Here is a 21434-nt window from a genome sequence, read left to right as displayed (position 1 = left end):
GCCTGTTGTCCTATAATTGGCACATTCTAGAATATATACTTTAAACACTTTCACCACTTATAAGAATTCATACACAGGTTAATTTCTTATAACAATTACAAACTGTTCTTTTTTCAGACTACTTTTCTTCTTCGTACTACTCTTCTTCTTCTTCGTACTTTTCATCAGGTTAGTAATATTTATATCGTTTATTATCAGAAATGTTAAATTCCAATGCAATTGCTGGTATTTTGGAAACAATTAGTTCTTTAATAATTATCCCTTTGAATGTGCAGCAAACTGATCTCCTACATGATGTATGTATGAGTACATTCAGTTTCCATCATTTGACTTCCATTCAATAATTCTATTCGGTATGTTTCTTTGTCCACGTAGTTAGGATGTTTTACTTTCCTTCGTCCTTATAGTTTCCATGTCAAAGATATTATACAATCGCTTAAATTCCATATTCCTCTACTTTCATTTATTCTTTTGAATATAGTCATTTTATTATAATATTTATAAGTTTAATCATTGTAATTATTTAAATATAATTTATAACTGTTCATACATTTTTTTTATTATAAGTACAATGTGATCATGTTTGTGAAATCGATGGTAATTGCATAAGTTATGAATTATTTTGTAACGGAGAAGAAGATTGTCTTTTAGGAGAAGATGAGAATAACTGTACAGGTAAAATCTAAATAATGGACTAAAATGAACTGTTCTGATGTAACAGTCAGATATGTTGTTCTACCTTACTTGTCTGTTAACATACATTATTTTAATCTGTAATGTGTACATGACGATATAATTGTCTTTTAAATTATTCTATGAGAGACGACAACCATGACAGTCTATAGATACAAGATTAAACTTACGTACACTCATCCTTTCATAAGACCTAACAAAGGGTTATGATTCAAAAGACTTTCCGTCGTTCTAATTGTGTTATTTTGTATTTTTATAAAGTACGTTATAATTCTAGAATAAGGTATTTTGAAATGTCCTACGAAAAATTATTAAGATGATTATGTTTAATTTATAATAACTTTATGAATCATTTAATTTACTAGATTGTGGTGGAAATGTGTATTTAAACACAAGTGATGTTGTATACATTAGTTCTCCAAATTACCCTGATGACCATCATAATCACCACAACTGCGAATGGATTGTGAGAAGTCCGCAGAATACAGGAATTCTGCTAACCTTTTCCGACTTGGATCTGGAAAGCTGTTGCGACTTTTTAATAATCACCTATGTTGACTTCATTGGCAATACAGTGACTGAATATTTTACTGGACAAGATAATAACAACCGTGTCCTTGCTAAAACCAACATAAATATAACATTTCAAACTGACTATTCAGTGGTTAACAGAGGATTTGAATTACTACTAAATGTTATTGACATAGGTATGTTTACATTATAAGTAACTAACAATTATTAGTCAGATTAAAGAGCATTTTTTTCATAAACATGTTGAATAACTTTATGTTCCAGCAATTATTATTATTATCTTAATTAATAACTAATTACAAATTTATTGTATCTTTGAAGATTGTCCTGGACATTTGTGTTTGTCTGGTAATCACATCGGTGTATGCTTAGATAATTCTTCAGTTTGTGATGGATCTGATAATTGTGGTGATTGGACTGATGAATGGCATAAATGTCAGGAACGTGAGTAAAAAACAAATATTAAAACATAAAAACTATACCTTAAAATACATTAATACAAAAATGGCTTGGTTACCTCATTAAATATTTTACATCATAGATTCAACAACGTAACATAATTGGGAGGAACATTTAAATTATTACAAATAATATAAATGTATTGTATTTTAGCTCCAAATATTGTTTGTGGAGAGCGTCACTTAGATACACCACGGATTATTGGTGGTGAGGATTCCGATCAAGGAGAATGGCCATGGATGGTTTCTTTGCAGTACAATAATCAACATATTTGTGGTGCATCGTTGATCAATGAAAAGTGGGCTGTAACAGCTGCCCACTGCATGTAAGTTATTTACAGAATCATAAATTAACAAAAAGTAAAATAAAAACTTGTGTTTAGAAACTAAAATATGTATCTTTTGTTATATTTCTAGAAATCGTAACATTGACGCATACAGTATTGTTGCTGGTGAAAGAGACATAAATGATGGTGAACGTGACTTAAATGATGGTGAACGTATAGATGTTGAGGAGATAATTATCTATCCATATTACAATGACTATACAAGTGACAGTGATATTGCATTGATTTTACTCGCTACTCCACTGACATTCAATGACAACATACAGCCGATTTGCTATAGCGACACAAAATTCGAACCAGGAACACAGTGTTATGTTGCAGGATGGGGCGTTTCAGGCGATGGTAACAATTGTGTAATTTATTTAAATAAGTTAAATTTGGTTAGTTATCACAGTTTAATACACTTTCAAAGACTAGATAATAGTATTTGCAATCAGGGTTGCATTTATCACTACATTCCTTTTACCTTTTGTTAAAGTCTATTAATTCTAACAATGTTGATATTGCTGTATTTAAACAACAAAAATAATATATTATTGTGCCTTAGTGTAAATTTGATATTATTTAATATTGCATTTTAAAGGTTCCCTACCAAGTATACTACAATATACAAATGTCCCATTGGTAGACATAGAAGAGTGTCGAAGAAACCTAAGTGGATCTACGGTCACTGATAACATGATCTGCGCTGGTCATCCAGAGGGCGGCAAAGACTCTTGTCAAGTGAATGTTTGCAGTTTTTTAATTCACAGTTTTTCATAAAGTTTCTAATATCTATAAACAATAAGTCACATCTGATCACATTCATAAATTTCTTGTACATTATATAGTAGGCCTATCTACCTTTACCTCTACAAAAATCCAATAATCGGATATATTAATGAATTCCAATAACAAAAAAAACCGAATTCGAAGAATTATTTTCACATATGTTAACACATCGCATACATGCAATATATAAAAATTGCAAATAGATATTACAATATATGTTCGCAAATATAAATATAAGATTAAATTTTATAAATATATTTTGTACAGGGTGATAGTGGTGGTCCCTTGATGTGCGTAAATGGCAGTACATGGCATCTTGTTGGAATCACGAGTTGGGGATATGGTTGTGCGGAACCAAACTTTCCAGGTGTATACACCAGAGTTTCTCAGTTTGTTGATTTTATCAATTTTATTCTGACATTTGAAATAGATGGTAAGTCATTTTCATCTATATATAAATTATGGTTAATTCTGACATAGGCGAGCACAATGCAAAAACTTCGGTACAAATCTCCGCCTTGGATACCTACCTTATCTATCTGAGATGTACCGCGAAACGTAGATTTGATAACATTAGTGTTCACGGCGACGCTATTGTTCTATATTTCTATCTTAGGAAGATATTATAAAGAGTTTTTTAACACAATTTACGATTTCAACATTAGATTTTCATCTCAATTTCAATTCTTCCCGGTCAAAGTAATTTCCGGGTTTAAGATAAGTTCACCTTGCAACAACCTGTTTTCAAATATTTTCTCTCTTTTATACACAAGGGTGCAGTTAAAATAATAGATTTGACCCTAAAGGTTACTGGAAACAGGCACTTTCCATCAATCAATACAGTGTCCCTTTGGAAGACGTCAGATATAGGCCATTAATCATAGCCATTTCAGTTTTTTGTTTATTTTAAAACATACCGCGGCGCGTGTGTGAAGGTACAGTAGTTAAATAATAGGAATTATACTGCAAATTAATAAAGATCAAATTAAATATACGCCATAAAGAATCAGAATATATTGTGCGGAATAGTATTATAAAATTACATAGGGAGATTTGATGATAAGACATTTTTCGAGTGAAATCCCGATAGGTGAGTTTTATTGAGTAAGCTTGCAGGAATAACTGTAGGCTATCTTCCTGTGTCCCGTTAGGACCGAGATGTCTGCCCATGTTGCAAGCCGTACCATAATGTCTTCTTTCTTGGGCCCACTCTGTCACGGAAGTTAGTTTCAAAAGATGATTAAATTAAATAATGTATTAATAATTATTAGGATGGTATTCATTTGAATAAACGCCTCTCCAATAAAATCCCCCAACAAAATCCCCCAACCCAACCCAACTATCTAATAAACGTCCAACCACATACTTATAACAACACAATTATACGGTACTATTTGTAGTAGAATTCACCGCACTGTTATCTACTATTTACCAAGCATTTGTTATTCTTTTAGCACTTTTCATATCTATTAGAGAATTTCATTTGATTATATATGTTACCATATTATTAAAACTACAAAATTTAACATATATCCCTCGAATAAGCACCTCCCTCAAATGACCTCCGCCTCCCCAAAAGGCCCTACCAAACAATAAAAACTGTACTTTAAAATGTTATTAATCATCTAAAACACTGTGAAACAAAGTAGTTTAGTTTTACGAATGTCAAGCATTTTCAATAATGGTAACCGACAGAAAACGTATAAGGAGAACATTATCATTCCGAAAACCATCGTCTACACTTCCTAGAGGGGGAGCGAGCGAAGCGAGCTCACCCTCTAGTGAGGATAAAGTAGTGTGTGTGTAATTTCACAACTTCATAATTACAATTGATAATTACACCTCCTTAATATAAAATAATATCCATTTTCCATATTAAATCCGTATAATGTAAAAAATAAAGATACAGTTATTTCAGGAGATGTTTCAGCCACCATTCATTTATTATTGTTTTTCTTGTATTGAGCGATTCATTAGAACATTATACCTAAGTCCTGTTTTATATTTCTAATTTTTTATAGTTCTGCGTGGATAGTTAGTGAGAATACGAGTGGGTGTATTGTAATGGATAATAACAAAACCGTACTGAACTATCATTATTTTTAGAAATCCGATATTCGACTTTAATGAATATAATTGAACAGTAATGAAAGCAACTATGATTTACATTTTTGACACAACTATAAAATTTTCAGAGTTTATCCAAATAATCTTATGTGTAGCCTAAATTGGATTCAAAGTAAGTAAACAAAGTGAGATGGTCTTTACTATAATATGTTAAAATAAAACTAACTACATTGCACTCTTTACAGATGAAGATAATTGGCCTTACACATCTTATTCTTACTCATCGGGTAAGTTCCCTATTTACATTATACATCGACCATGTAAACATTTATATAGTAGTGTATTTCAACAATTGATTTATAGTAAGCCTGTTGTCCTATAATTGGCACATTCTAGAATATATACTTTAAACACTTTCACCACTTATAAGAATTCATACACAGGTTAATTTCTTATAACAATTACAAACTGTTCTTTTTTCAGACTACTTTTCTTCTTCGTACTACTCTTCTTCTTCTTCGTACTTTTCATCAGGTTAGTAATATTTATATCGTTTATTATCAGAAATGTTAAATTCCAATGCAATTGCTGGTATTTTGGAAACAATTAGTTCTTTAATAATTATCCCTTTGAATGTGCAGCAAACTGATCTCCTACATGATGTATGTATGAGTACATTCAGTTTCCGTCATTTGACTTCCATTCAATAATTCTATTCGGTATGTTTCTTTGTCCACGTAGTTAGGATGTTTTACTTTCCTTCGTCCTTATAGTTTCCATGTCAAAGATATTATACAATCGCTTAAATTCCATATTCCTCTACTTTCATTTATTCTTTTGAATATAGTCATTTTATTATAATATTTATAAGTTTAATCATTGTAATTATTTAAATATAATTTATAACTGTTCATACATTTTTTTTATTATAAGTACAATGTGATCATGTTTGTGAAATCGATGGTAATTGCATAAGTTATGAATTATTTTGTAACGGAGAAGAAGATTGTCTTTTAGGAGAAGATGAGAATAACTGTACAGGTAAAATCTAAATAATGGACTAAAATGAACTGTTCTGATGTAACAGTCAGATATGTTGTTCTACCTTACTTGTCTGTTAACATACATTATTTTAATCTGTAATGTGTACATGACGATATAATTGTCTTTTAAATTATTCTATGAGAGACGACAACCATGACAGTCTATAGATACAAGATTAAACTTACGTACACTCATCCTTTCATAAGACCTAACAAAGGGTTATGATTCAAAAGACTTTCCGTCGTTCTAATTGTGTTATTTTGTATTTTTATAAAGTACGTTATAATTCTAGAATAAGGTATTTTGAAATGTCCTACGAAAAATTATTAAGATGATTATGTTTAATTTATAATAACTTTATGAATCATTTAATTTACTAGATTGTGGTGGAAATGTGTATTTAAACACAAGTGATGTTGTATACATTAGTTCTCCAAATTACCCTGATGACCATCATAATCACCACAACTGCGAATGGATTGTGAGAAGTCCGCAGAATACAGGAATTCTGCTAACCTTTTCCGACTTGGATCTGGAAAGCTGTTGCGACTTTTTAATAATCACCTATGTTGACTTCATTGGCAATACAGTGACTGAATATTTTACTGGACAAGATAATAACAACCGTGTCCTTGCTAAAACCAACATAAATATAACATTTCAAACTGACTATTCAGTGGTTAACAGAGGATTTGAATTACTACTAAATGTTATTGACATAGGTATGTTTACATTATAAGTAACTAACAATTATTAGTCAGATTAAAGAGCATTTTTTTCATAAACATGTTGAATAACTTTATGTTCCAGCAATTATTATTATTATCTTAATTAATAACTAATTACAAATTTATTGTATCTTTGAAGATTGTCCTGGACATTTGTGTTTGTCTGGTAATCACATCGGTGTATGCTTAGATAATTCTTCAGTTTGTGATGGATCTGATAATTGTGGTGATTGGACTGATGAATGGCATAAATGTCAGGAACGTGAGTAAAAAACAAATATTAAAACATAAAAACTATACCTTAAAATACATTAATACAAAAATGGCTTGGTTACCTCATTAAATATTTTACATCATAGATTCAACAACGTAACATAATTGGGAGGAACATTTAAATTATTACAAATAATATAAATGTATTGTATTTTAGCTCCAAATATTGTTTGTGGAGAGCGTCACTTAGATACACCACGGATTATTGGTGGTGAGGATTCCGATCAAGGAGAATGGCCATGGATGGTTTCTTTGCAGTACAATAATCAACATATTTGTGGTGCATCGTTGATCAATGAAAAGTGGGCTGTAACAGCTGCCCACTGCATGTAAGTTATTTACAGAATCATAAATTAACAAAAAGTAAAATAAAAACTTGTGTTTAGAAACTAAAATATGTATCTTTTGTTATATTTCTAGAAATCGTAACATTGACGCATACAGTATTGTTGCTGGTGAAAGAGACATAAATGATGGTGAACGTGACTTAAATGATGGTGAACGTATAGATGTTGAGGAGATAATTATCTATCCATATTACAATGACTATACAAGTGACAGTGATATTGCATTGATTTTACTCGCTACTCCACTGACATTCAATGACAACATACAGCCGATTTGCTATAGCGACACAAAATTCGAACCAGGAACACAGTGTTATGTTGCAGGATGGGGCGTTTCAGGCGATGGTAACAATTGTGTAATTTATTTAAATAAGTTAAATGTGGTTAGTTATCACAGTTTAATACACTTTCAAAGACTAGATAATAGTATTTGCAATCAGGGTTGCATTTATCACTACATTCCTTTTTTTTTTTTTTTCTCTTTTGTGGCGCAAACACCACTTTTATTCACATTCATATTATCTCATATTACATAAAATCGTATTATTTAACTTGTAAATGTCGTTACAGTTCATAAGTAACATTTTTACATATATGAATTCTGTATTACTCCTTTTTTCATTAATTTTCTTATATTTTGTTATACACTTGACAGGATCATCATTATCATCTATCCCGTTTTAAAATAGTTCACACATTTTCATTTGTTTGTTTTCATTTTACAACCCGGATTATACAATATATTTATATACATGATAAAAAAAAACAATAATAGCTCAGTACCACCAGTAACCCGTATTACTGTAATTCCTTTTCGGTTAATCGTATCAAGTTAGAATTTATATTATCATAATCTTATTTCTTAAAGCTACCCATTTTTCTATACTTGTTTCTTTATTGTTATATGTTTCACATTCAATGTTATATAACATATTGCTTTTAAATGAATTCCATAAAGATTTACCCACTGGCTTATTTAGTGCAGATAACATTTTTATTCTATAAATAGTAAATGCTGCAAAAGTGTAAATATAATCTATTAGCTTATCTCCCGTTCCTAGTATTAATTGTTTAAATGATATATTATTGTGATTTAAACTTACAAAGATACTAAGCATTTTCCTCCAATATTTCTGAATAAATCTACAACTAAAAAACAAATGATTTTCATTTTCAATTTCTCCACATTTGTCACACGTTTGTGTTTCCTTAACTTTCCACTGATACAGCCGTTTGTTGGTAGGCAGTATTCTATGTAACATCTTATAATTGAATTGTGCTAGTTTCTTATCTTTCATTTTACATACTTTCCGTAACCAAGAAGTTTTCCAATCAATGTTGTTATCATTGAAGTACTCTTCCCATTTTAGTTGTGACATTGGAATAATGAAATATTCTTTCACAAACCATGAGTATATTAGTTTGGTAGTATTAATCTCATACTTAGTCCCAACTACTTCATCATTATCATCACAATTGAAAATATCTACCTCCTTAATAATACGTTTCCATTGAATTGGTATTGCCTTAATAATGCACAAATACTCATTTAACCAGTTTGTTTTACATTGTAGTTTCACCAGTATTTCGTTCGATGTTAAAAAAGTGTTCTTATTAACAATGTCTTTAATACTGATAATGCCACTGTCAATCCAATGCTTGTAGAAAAGCGGGTTTTTTTTAAGTTTAACGTAGTGGTTTCCCCACAGTTGCTCATTCATTATATCGTTATAAGTTTCAGGTTTTTTTTTAGAGATTCTGTTATAATTTATGTAGGCTTTTATCATATTTTTGTAAAACAGTGGAATTTTATCAGAATTAACATCAATAATGTTATAACATGACATATTAAGTAAAACATTAACATCACATATTTTTTTAATATAATACATTGGAATATTTTTCCATTTAGCACCATCATCATTCATAATTCTTTTTAACCAGCCACACATGAGTGCGTTAACATGAAGAGTAAAATCAGGCATTTTAATGCCTCCCATCTCAACATCACCAATTAGAGTTTTTCTTTTTATCTTTTCCCTTTTATTGTTCCAAATAAAATTATATATTAGATTTGTAACTTGTGTATATACATATTTTGGAACATCAGTGATATTTGCAGCATATGTTAATTTAGATAGTGCAAGACTTTTCAGGATTATTATTCTACCAAAAATTGAGAGATTTCTAGTATTCCATTGTTTTAAAGTCTTTTCTAGCTCTATTAATTTAACATCCCAGTTTTTTCTGGTACATTCTTCTGTATTATACCCTACATATATGCCTAAAATTTTGATCGGGTGTTTTACCCAATTTAATTCTAAAGGTCTATCTATTCTGTTCTTCCATTTACCAATCCAAAAAGCATTGGTTTTTTTTTTATTTAGTGTCATTCCAGATACTTCACAAAAACGTTCAATTACACTGACTGCTGACTTAATACTTTTGTCATTACCAACATACAAAACAGTATCATCGGCTAATTGGCTTATTCTAGCTTCTATTTCATTATTTGGAAGTTTAATACCCTTATAGTCATCTTTGTTTCTTATTCTAGATGCCATTACTTCAACCACTAAAATGAATAACAGAGCAGATAGAGGACAACCTTGTATAATACCTCTTTCCATTTTAAAATTGTTTGAAACCCAACCATTGTTAACTGTGACACATTCAACGTTATTGTATAATACTTTTACCCAGTTACAAAAGAACATTCCAAAGTTAAACTTTTCTAGAACATTGAACATAAAATCTCTACTAATAGAGTCAAAAGCCTTCTTAAAATCTACGGTAATTATTGCCCCTTCGATATCATTACACTCTGTATAATAAAGCAGGTCTTCTATTAACCGAATGTTTTCACCAGCGAAACGGCCTTTTATATAACCTTTTTGGTCTGAACTTACTATTGATTTAATAACCATTTTAAGTCTGTTACTTAATACATGTGCAAGAATTTGATAACAATGTTGATATTGCTGTATTTAAACAACAAATAATATATTATTGTGCCTTAGTGTAAATTTGATATTATTTAATATTGCATTTTAAAGGTTCCCTACCAAGTATACTACAATATACAAATGTCCCATTGGTAGACATAGAAGAGTGTCGAAGAAACCTAAGTGGATCTACGGTCACTGATAACATGATCTGCGCTGGTCATCCAGAGGGCGGCAAAGACTCTTGTCAAGTGAATGTTTGCAGTTTTTTAATTCACAGTTTTTCATAAAGTTTCTAATATCTATAAACAATAAGTCATATCTGATCACATTCGTAAATTTCTTGTACAATATATAGTAGGCCTATCTACCTTTACCGCTACAAAAATCCAATAATGGGATATTTTAGTGAATTCCAATAAAAAAAAATCCGAATTCGAAGAATTATTTTCACATATGTTAACACATCGCATACATGCAATATATAAAAATTGCAAATGGATATTACAATATATGTTCGCAAATAGAAATATAAGATTAAATGTTATAAATATATTTTGTACAGGGTGATAGTGGTGGTCCCTTGATGTGCGTAAATGGCAGTACATGGCATCTTGTTGGAATCACGAGTTGGGGATATGGTTGTGCGGAACCAAACCTTCCCGGTGTATACACCAGAGTTTCTCAGTTTGTTGATTTTATCAATTTCATTCTGACATTTGAAATAGATGGTAAGTCATTTTCATGAGGATAAAGTAGTGTGTGTGTAATTTCACAACTTCATAATTACAATTGATAATTACACCTCCTTAATATAAAATAATATCCATATTAAATCCGTATAATGTAAAAAATAAAGATACAGTTATTTCAGGAGATGTTTCAGCCACCATTGATTTATTATTGCTTTTCTTGTATGGAGCGATTCATTAGAACATTATACCCAAGTCCTGTTTTATATTTCTAATTTTTTATAGTTCTGCGTGGATAGTTAGTGAGAATACGAGTGGGTTTATTGTAATGAATAATAACAAAACCGTACTGAACTATCATTATTTTTAGAAATCCGATATTCGACTTTAATGAATATAATTGAACAGTAATAAAAGCAACTATGATTTACATTTTTGACACAACTATAAAACTTTCAGAGTTTATCCAAATAATCTTATGTGTAGCCTAAATTGGATTCAAGTAAGTAAACAAAGTGAGATGGTCTTTACTATAATATGTTAAAATAAAACTAACTACATTGCACTCTTTACAGATGAAGATAATTGGCCTTACACATCTTATTCTTACTCATCTGGTAAGTTTCCTATTTACATTATACATCGACCATGTAAACATTTATATAGTAGTATATTTCAACAATTGATTTATAGTAAGCCTGTTGTCCTATAATTGGCACATTCTAGAATATATCCTTTAAACACTTTCACCACTTATAAGAATTCATACACAGGTTAATTTCTTATAACAATTACAAACTGTTCTTTTTTCAGACTACTTTTCTTCTTCGTACTACTCTTCTTCTTCTTCGTACTTTTCATCAGGTTAGTAATATTTATATCGTTTATTATCAGAAATGTTTTATTCCAATGCAATTGCTGGTATTTTGGAAACAATTAGTTCTTTAATAATTATCCCTTTGAATGTGCAGCAAACTGATCTCCTACATGATGTATGTATGAGTACATTCAGTTTCCGTCATTTGGCTTCCATTCAATAATTCTATTCGGTATGTTTCTTTGTCCACGTAGTTAGGATGTTTTACTTTCCTTCGTCCTTATTAGTCCAGTCCCTAAGGGGAAATGATGTTACCATAGTGGATACAAGTGTGCCCTTTGGCATGTTGATAGAACATGATATGGAGATACCAAAACAAAGTTACTGGAAATCTGATTTGACCTCTGTGACCTCTGACCTCAATTTGTATATTTCTATCTTAAACAGCCATTACTCCGCAACGGATTTGACATTTGAAATGATATTGGTGTCAAATAGATCAGAGGGTACATATTTATATTCGCTCTAATAGAACTTTTTGCAAAAAAACGACCGGAAATGTAATTTCTCAATGTTTTGACCTTTGACCTCGGCTTACTATATCTCAATAACTACTGATCAAAATTTCTTGAAATTTGTTTCAAATTGTTAAGAGCATACATATTTATATATACTCTAATTAAACATGTTCTTCCAAATCCACAGGAAATGTCATTTACTGACCTTTGACCTTTAATGTTTAAATATGTCTGTATCTCTGTAACCAAATGTCATAAAAAGTTCAACTTGATGTCAAAATGTTCAAAATGTAAACATTTATATTAGCTCTAATAGAAGATGTTATCATATTTTTACTGGAAATGCCAGTTTGAGGTATGACCAGGATATACTGTTAAGCGTGCGTGTGTCATACTTATAATAATATACCTAAAATATAGATTTAATGGACCAGAACTACATTCAATATCCTATTTAGCCTTTTACAATTTTCTTAAAACTTAATATTTAATTTCAATATATAATTCCATCGCATGGTAGGCCTACACCGTAAGAGCAACACTTAATATCAACAAAAAATTAGATAAACTTAAAAGTTAAATAACATTTAAAAAAAACAAAGAAAATCAGGATCTTAAAGAAAGAAAAGAAGAATTAACCAATGCGATTTGATACTCATAAAGCATATGACCTAAGTATCAATTAATTGCTTGAAGTATGCTGAAAAAATAAAATGTTTGAAACAGTGAGGAAAAAGCGAAGAAAAGAAAAACATATGTTTAAAATATTAGAAATCTGAAAAGGATCAAAGACAAATTAATTACAAAGCTGATTTCTTTTCAAGAACATACTGTAGTGGAATATAAAAGGAAAACAAACCAGTGAGCAGTCAAAATTACCATCTTGGATTGATGAGGCAATAACACATCCAGCTCATAACACTATACAACAAAATCTTTGAAACCAGAAGAAATTAAGAGTAGCAATGATAATTATACTTTAATCCACAAAAACATGACAAACTGACATCAACCATTACCGACCAAACGAACATTATCACATGTACACAAATAATTTACAAAAGTAATCAAAAAACAAAATCAGAGACCGACTAGAAGTAAATAAACCAATATATAAGGCTTTATACAGTAGGACCATCTTATACAGTTTGTCAATCAACTAAAATAAAAAAGAAATGAATATCACCAAATCTTTGATTTAGAGATTATCAGAAAGCATTTGGCTCAATAAAACAGGCATTACCATATTAGAGGGAAATATTATACCTCAACAAATATTGATTACGATCGTTCAAAGAGAAGTTAAGAAAGATTAGTAAGACAAGGCAACACTTAAGATCTTCACTGCATTGGAAGAGGTGTTTAATCAAAGAGCTAATCTAAAAAATAGAGTAAATATCACTTTAAAGACAAAATAAACAGTTAATTTAACCAAAATCACATTGACTTCCAGCCTATTTTTTGCTTTGAATTACAGTTTTTTTGGGTATGCACTATATCATTTTTTTTCAATCCAATTTTTTGTGAAACTATTATGTGTGACATTAAAATTGCATATTCAACAAAAATATTTGTCAAAATTACTTTTGTCAGGGGGAAAATAAGTATATCTTTAATAGCATGTGATATTATTAGCAAATATTTCAAATGTAGTTTTAAAACTTTCCCATTACAAACAATTGCCATAATTCTGATAACATTACAATACACCCATCCTCTGGGACTTATTTTCAAATGTAGCTAAACACTTTCCAGTACAATTCCGGCCATTTTGATGTGTATAGATGCATGCAGTAGCATTGGAAAAGCGAGAGAGGGGGAGGTGGTTGGGGTGATGGAGAGACACATATTTTTTACATGTTTGTCTACACTATAAACTAGTTTAACAAAAAAGGTGTGATGTGCCCAAATATGGTAGTGATATGTCATTCATCGTGTCCATATATGGGCACATCACATTTTTTTGTCGCATAAAAATGTTATAGTGTAGACAGAGTTTAACATTTGTGTAACATGTAACAAAAATATGTGTCTCTCCATCCACCCCAACCCCATCCCCTCTCTCGATCTCTTTTTATAGATTATTAATTGCTAAATATATGAAAAACGATGGGTCATAGCTCAAAATGACATTTCCAATTGAATTCTGACAAAATATTTTGTTAGAGCAAATATAAATGTGTATATTCTAAACAATTTGACACCAAACTGAACTTTTTAGGACAAATAGTTACCGAGATATTGACATATTCAAACATTAGAGGTCAAGGGTCAAAAAAGCTTAATTTATGGTAATTTTTTGAAAAAAGTTTCTATTAGACTAAATATTAGATTTATTTTCTTAATATTTTGAGCCCATTCTCAAATCTCTGAGATTGCGTGTTATTGAGATATTAGGCAATCAAGGTCAAAGGTCAAACTGAAAAATAAAGCCTTTGCGGCCATTTTTGTACAATTTTTTTAATTATAGCGAATATAATTATATATCTTCCAAGCATTTTGGAAAAAAAATAAATGTAAAATGTCCATGCGTTGTCAAGATATGGCGATTTTTAGTTATATAATAGAAAAATATAAAAATTGAGGTCAGAGGTCACAGAGGTCAAATCAGATTTCCAGTAACTTTGTTTTGGCATCTCCACACTATACTCTACCAAACTGCTATACTGAAAAATTTGTATCCAGTCTGGTAACATCCCACCCCTTTTTCTCCCCTTAGGGACTGGACTATATTCCATGTCAAAGATATTATACAATCGCTTAAATTCCATATTACTCAACTTTCATTTATTCTTTTGAATATAGTCCATTTTATTATAATATTTATAAGTTTAATCATTGTAATTATTTACATATGATTTATAACTGTTCATACATTTTTTTTATTATAAGTACAATGTGATCATGTTTGTGAAATCGATGGTAATTGCATAAGTTATGAATTATTTTGTAACGGAGAAGAAGATTGTCTTTTAGGAGAAGATGAGAATAACTGTACAGGTAAAATCTAAATAATGGACTAAAATGAACTGTTCTGATGTAACAGTCAGATATGTTGTTCTACCTTACTTGTCTGTTAACATACATTATTTTAATCTGTAATGTGTACATGACGATATAATTGTCTTTTAAATTATTCTATGGGAGACGACAACCATGACAGTCTATAGATACAAAATTAAACTTACGTACACTCATCCTTTCATAAGACCTAACAAAGGGTTATGATTCAAAAGACTTTACGTCGTTCTAATTGTGTTATTGTGTATTTTTATAAAGTACGTTATAATTCTAAAATAAGGTATTTTGAAATGTCCTACCAAAAATTATTAAGATGATTATGTTTAATTTATAATAACTTTATGAATCATTTAATTTGCTAGATTGTGGTGGAAATGTGTATTTAAACACAAGTGATGTTGTATACATTAGTTCTCCGAATTACCCTGATGACCATCATAATCACCACAACTGCGAATGGATTGTGAGAAGTCCGCAGAATACAGGAATTCTGCTAACCTTTTCCGACTTGGATCTGGAAAGCTGTTGCGACTTTTTAATAATCACCTATGTTGACTTCATTGGCAATACAGTGACTGAATATTTTACTGGACAAGATAATAACAACCGTGTCCTTGCTAAAACCAACATAAATATAACATTTCAAACTGACTATTCAGTGGTTAACAGAGGATTTGAATTACTACTAAATGTTATTGACATAGGTATGTTTACATTATAAGTAACTAACAATTATTAGTCAGATTAAAGAGCATTTTTTTCATAAACATGTTGAATAACTTTATGTTCCAGCAATTATTATTATTATCTTAATTAATAACTAATTACAAATATATTGCATCTTTGAAGATTGTCCTGGACATTTGTGTTTGTCTGGTAATCACATCGGTGTATGCTTAGATAATTCTTCAGTTTGTGATGGATCTGATAATTGTGGTGATTGGACTGATGAATGGCATAAATGTCAGGAACGTGAGTAAAAAACAAATATTAAAACATAAAAACTATACCTTCAAATACATTAATACAAAAATGGCTTGGTTACCTCATTAAATATTTTACATCATAGATTCAACAACGTAACATAATTGGGAGGAACATTTAAATTATTACAAATAATATAAATGTATTGTATTTTAGCTCCAAATATTGTTTGTGGAGAGCGTCACTTAGATACACCACGGATTATTGGTGGTGAGGATTCCGATCAAGGAAAATGGCCATGGATGCTTTCTTTGCAGTACAATAATCAACATATTTGTGGTGCATCGTTGATCAATGAAAAGTGGGCTGTAACAGCTGCCCACTGCATGTAAGTTATTTACAGAATCATAAATTAACAAAAAGTAAAATAAAAACTTGTGTTTAGAAACTAAAATATGTATCTTTTGTTATATTTCTAGAAATCGTAACATTGACGCATACAGTATTGTTGCTGGTGAAAGAGACATAAATGATGGTGAACGTGACTTAAATGATGGTGAACGTATAGATGTTGAGGAGATAATTATCTATCCATATTACAATGACTATACAAGTGACAGTGATATTGCATTGATTTTACTCGCTACTCCGCTGACATTCAATGACAACATACAGCCGATTTGCTATAGCGACACAAAATTCGAACCAGGAACACAGTGTTATGTTGCAGGATGGGGCGTTTCGGACGATGGTAACAATTGTGTAATTTATTTAAATAAGTTAAATTTTGATTAGTTATCACAGTTTAATACACTTTAAAAGACTAGATAATAGTATTTGCAATCAGTGTTGCATTTATCGCTACATTCTTTTTGCCTTTTGTTAAAGTTTATTAATTCTAACAATGTTGATATTGCTGTATTTAAACAACAAATAATATATTATTGTGTCTTAGTGTAAATTTGATATTATTTAATATTGCAATTTAAAGGTTCCCTACCAAGTATACTACAATATACAAATGTCCCATTGGTAGACATAGAAGAGTGTCGAAGAAACCTAAGTGGATCTACGGTCACTGATAACATGATCTGCGCTGGTCATCCAGAGGGCGGCAAAGACTCTTGTCAAGTAAATGTTTGCTTTTGTTTTATTCACAGTTTTTCATAAACGTTTTTCAAAATAAATTCTTACCTCTGTGAACAATGAATAACAGTTAATGACATTCCTCAATCTTCAATAATCTTTTGTAAGATACATATTTACGTTTTCATCTACAACATCGGAAATGCTTTATAAGTGAATTCAAATTGAAAAAAATACGAAAATCGAAGCATTATATTCACACACACGTTCGTTAACTAACAAATAGAATGTATTGCAATACCGTATAATACTTGTAAATTGAAAATACAGTATCTGTGCGAAAATGTGTGGAAATAATTATTATATATACATATTTTGTACAGGGTGATAGTGGTGGTCCCTTGATGTGCGTAAATGGCAGTACATGGCATCTTGTTGGAATCACGAGTTGGGGATATGGTTGTGCGGAACCAAACTTTCCAGGTGTATACACAAGAGTTTCTCAGTTTGTTGATTTTATCAATTTTATTCTGACATTTGAAATAGATGGTAAGTCATTTTCATCTATATATAAATTATGGTTAATTCTGACATAGGCGAGCACAATGCAAAAACTTCGGTACAAATCTCCGCCTTGGATACCTACCTTATCTATCTGAGATGTACCGCGAAACGTAGACTTGATAACATTAGTGTTCACGGCGACGCTATTGTTCTATATTTCTATCTTAGGAAGATATTATAAAGAGTTTTTTAACACAATTTATGATTTCAACATTAGATTTTCATCTCAATTTCAATTCTTCCCGGTCAAAGTAATTCCGGGTTTAAGATAAGTTCACCTTGCAACAACCTGTTTTCAAATATTTTCTCTCTTTTATACACAAGGGTGCAGTTAAAATAATAGATTTGACCCTAAAGGTTACTGGAAACAGGCACTTTCCATCAATCAATACAGTGTTCCTTTGGAAGACGAAAAAAAAACCAGAATATTTGGCCATTAATCATAGCCATTTCAGTTTTTTGGAAGACGAAAAAAAAATCAGATATAGGCCATTAATCATAGCCATTTCAGTTTTTTGTTTATTTTAAAACATACCGCGGCGCGTGTGTGAAGGTACAGTAGTTAAATAATAGGAATTATACTGCAAATTAATAAAGATCAAATTAAATATACGCCATAAAGAATCAGAATATATTGTGCGGAATAGTATTATAAAATTACCGTACATAGGGAGATTTGATGATAAGACATTTTTCGAGTGAAATCCCGATAGCTGAGTTTTATTGAGTAAGCTTGCAGGAATAACTGTAGGCTATCTTCCTGTGTCCCGTTAGGACCGAGATGTCTGCCCATGTTGCAAGCCGTACCATAATGTCTTCTTTCTTGGGCCCACTCTGTCACGGAAGTTAGTTTCAAAAGATGATTAAATTAAATAATGTATTAATAATTTATAGGATGGTATTCATTTGAATAAACGCCTCTCCAATAAAATCCCCCAACCCAACCCAACTATCTAATAAACGTCCAACCACATACTTATAACAACACAATTATACGGTACTATTTGTAGTAGAATTCGCCGCACTGTTATCTACTATTTACCAAGCATTTGTTATTCTTTTAGCACTTTTCATATCTATTAGAGGATTTCATTTGATTATATATGTTACCATATTATTAAAACTACAAAATTTAACATATATCCCTCGAATAAGCACCTCCCTCAAATGACCTCCGCCTCCCCAAAGGGCCCTACCAAACAATAAAAACTGTACTTTAAAATGTTATTAATCATCTAAAACACTGTGAAACAAAGTAGTTTAGTTTTACGAATGTCAAGCATTTTCAATAATGGTAACCGACAGAAAACGTATAAGGAGAACATTATCATTCCGAAAACCATCGTCTACACTTCCTAGAGGGGGAGCGAGCGAAGCGAGCTCACCCTCTAGTGAGGATAAAGTAGTGTGTGTGTGTAATTTCACAACTTCATAATTACAATTGATAATTACACCTCCTTAATATAAAATAATATCCATTTTCCATATTAAATCCGTATAATGTAAAAAATAAAGATACAGTTATTTCAGGAGATGTTTCAGCCACCATTGATTTATTATTGCTTTTCTTGTATGGAGCGATTCATTAGAACATTATACCTAAGTCCTGTTTTATATTTCTAATTTTTTATAGTTCTGCGTGGATAGTTAGTGAGAATACGAGTGGGTGTATTGTAATGAATAATAACAAAACCGTACTGAACTATCATTATTTTTAGAAATCCGATATTCGACTTTAATGAATATAATTGAACAGTAATAAAAGCAACTATGATTTACATTTTTGACACAACTATAAAACTTTCAGAGTTTATCCAAATAATCTTATGTGTAGCCTAAATTGGATTCAAAGTAAGTAAACAAAGTGAGATGGTCTTTACTATAATATGTTAAAATAAAACTAACTATATTGCACTCTTTACAGATGAAGATAATTGGCCTTACACATCTTATTCTTACTCATCGGGTAAGTTCCCTATTTACATTATACATCGACCATGTAAACATTTATATAGTAGTATATTTCAACAATTGATTTATAGTAAGCCTGTTGTCCTATAATTGGCACATTCTAGAATATATACTTTAAACACTTTCACCACTTATAAGAATTCATACACAGGTTAATTTCTTATAACAATTACAAACTGTTCTTTTTTCAGACTACTTTTCTTCTTCGTACTACTCTTCTTCTTCTTCGTACTTTTCATCAGGTTAGTAATATTTATATTGTTTATTATCAGAAATGTTTTATTCCAATGCAATTGCTGGTATTTTGGAAACAATTAGTTCTTTAATAATTATCCCTTTGAATGTGCAGCAAACTGATCTCCTACATGATGTATGTATGAGTACATTCAGTTTCCGTCCTTTGGCTTCCATTCAATAATTCTATTCGGTATGTTTCTTTGTCCACGTAGTTAGGATGTTTTACTTTCCTTCGTCCTTATTCCATGTCAAAGATATTATACAATCGCTTAAATTCCATATTCCTCAACTTTCATTTATTCTTTTGAATATAGTCCATTTTATTATAATATTTATAAGTTTAATCATTTTAATTATTTACATATGATTTATAACTGTTCATACATTTTTTTTTATTATAAGTACAATGTGATCATGTTTGTGAAATCGATGGTAATTGCATAAGTTATGAATTATTTTGTAACGGAGAAGAAGATTGTCTTTTAGGAGAAGATGAGAATAACTGTACAGGTAAAATCTAAAAAATGGACTAAAATGAACTGTTCTGATGTAACAGTCAGATATGTTGTTCTACCTTACTTGTCTGTTAACATACATTTTGTTAATTTGTAATGTGTACATGACGATAAAATTGTCTTTTAAATTATTCTATGAGAGACCACAACCATGATAGTCTATAGATAAAAAATTAAACTTACGTACACTCATCCTTTAATAAGACCTAAAAAGGGGTTATGATTCAAAAGACTTTACGTCGTTCTAATTTTCTATAAGTATACATTGTGTTATTTTGTATTTTTTTAAAGTACGTTATAATTCTAAAATAAGGTATTTTGAAATGTCCTACGAAAAATTATTAAGATGATTATGTTTAATTTATAATAACTTTATGAATCATTTAATTTACTAGATTGTGGTGGAAATGTGTATTTAAACACAAGTGATGTTGTATACATTAGTTCTCCGAATTACCCTGATGACCATCATAATCACCACAACTGCGAATGGATTGTGAGAAGTCCGCAGAATACAGGAATTCTGCTAACCTTTTCCGACTTGGATCTGGAAAGCTGTTGCGACTTTTTAATAATCACCTATGTTGACTTCATTGGCAATACAGTGACTGAATATTTTACTGGACAAGATAATAACAACCGTGTCCTTGCTAAAACCAACATAAATATAACATTTCAAACTGACTATTCAGTGGTTAACAGAGGATTTGAATTACTACTAAATGTTATTGACATAGGTATGTTTACATTATAAGTAACTAACAATTATTAGTCAGATTAAAAGGCATTCTTTTCATAAACATGTTGAATAACTTTATGTTCCAGCAATTATTATTATTATCTTAATTAATAACTAATTACAAATATATTGTATCTTTGAAGATT

The 21434-nt window shown here is 30.4% G+C and overlaps 1 protein-coding gene and 1 long non-coding RNA gene across 2 annotated transcripts in view; both read left to right on the top strand.

Moving 5' to 3' along the window:
- Positions 1-11765, top strand: part of LOC140052515 (uncharacterized) — a 33451-nt gene extending 21686 nt beyond the window's left edge. The window contains exons 31-49 of the mRNA XM_072098124.1: positions 118-168; positions 568-675; positions 1059-1400; positions 1546-1668; positions 1837-2008; positions 2100-2371; positions 2613-2752; positions 3068-3233; positions 5113-5154; positions 5351-5401; positions 5801-5908; positions 6292-6633; positions 6779-6901; positions 7070-7241; positions 7333-7604; positions 10316-10455; positions 10770-10935; positions 11472-11513; positions 11710-11765. Of these exons, the coding sequence (XP_071954225.1) occupies positions 118-168; positions 568-675; positions 1059-1400; positions 1546-1668; positions 1837-2008; positions 2100-2371; positions 2613-2752; positions 3068-3233; positions 5113-5154; positions 5351-5401; positions 5801-5908; positions 6292-6633; positions 6779-6901; positions 7070-7241; positions 7333-7604; positions 10316-10455; positions 10770-10935; positions 11472-11513; positions 11710-11765 (2888 nt within the window). The remainder of the gene's footprint in view (positions 1-117; positions 169-567; positions 676-1058; positions 1401-1545; positions 1669-1836; positions 2009-2099; positions 2372-2612; positions 2753-3067; positions 3234-5112; positions 5155-5350; positions 5402-5800; positions 5909-6291; positions 6634-6778; positions 6902-7069; positions 7242-7332; positions 7605-10315; positions 10456-10769; positions 10936-11471; positions 11514-11709) is intronic.
- A 3376-nt stretch (positions 11766-15141) lies between these two features.
- On the top strand, positions 15142-16419 carry LOC140052061 (uncharacterized). The gene is made up of 4 exons (XR_011845574.1): positions 15142-15231; positions 15615-15956; positions 16102-16224; positions 16393-16419. It is a non-coding gene; the product is annotated as an uncharacterized lncRNA (long non-coding RNA).
- The last annotated feature ends 5015 nt before the right edge of the window (positions 16420-21434 follow it).

Source organism: Antedon mediterranea, chromosome 6, assembly GCF_964355755.1.
Source record: "Antedon mediterranea chromosome 6, ecAntMedi1.1, whole genome shotgun sequence".
In the NCBI taxonomy this organism is placed as follows: Eukaryota; Metazoa; Echinodermata; class Crinoidea; order Comatulida; family Antedonidae; genus Antedon; species Antedon mediterranea.
This window is presented reverse-complemented; position numbering and strand designations above follow the sequence as displayed.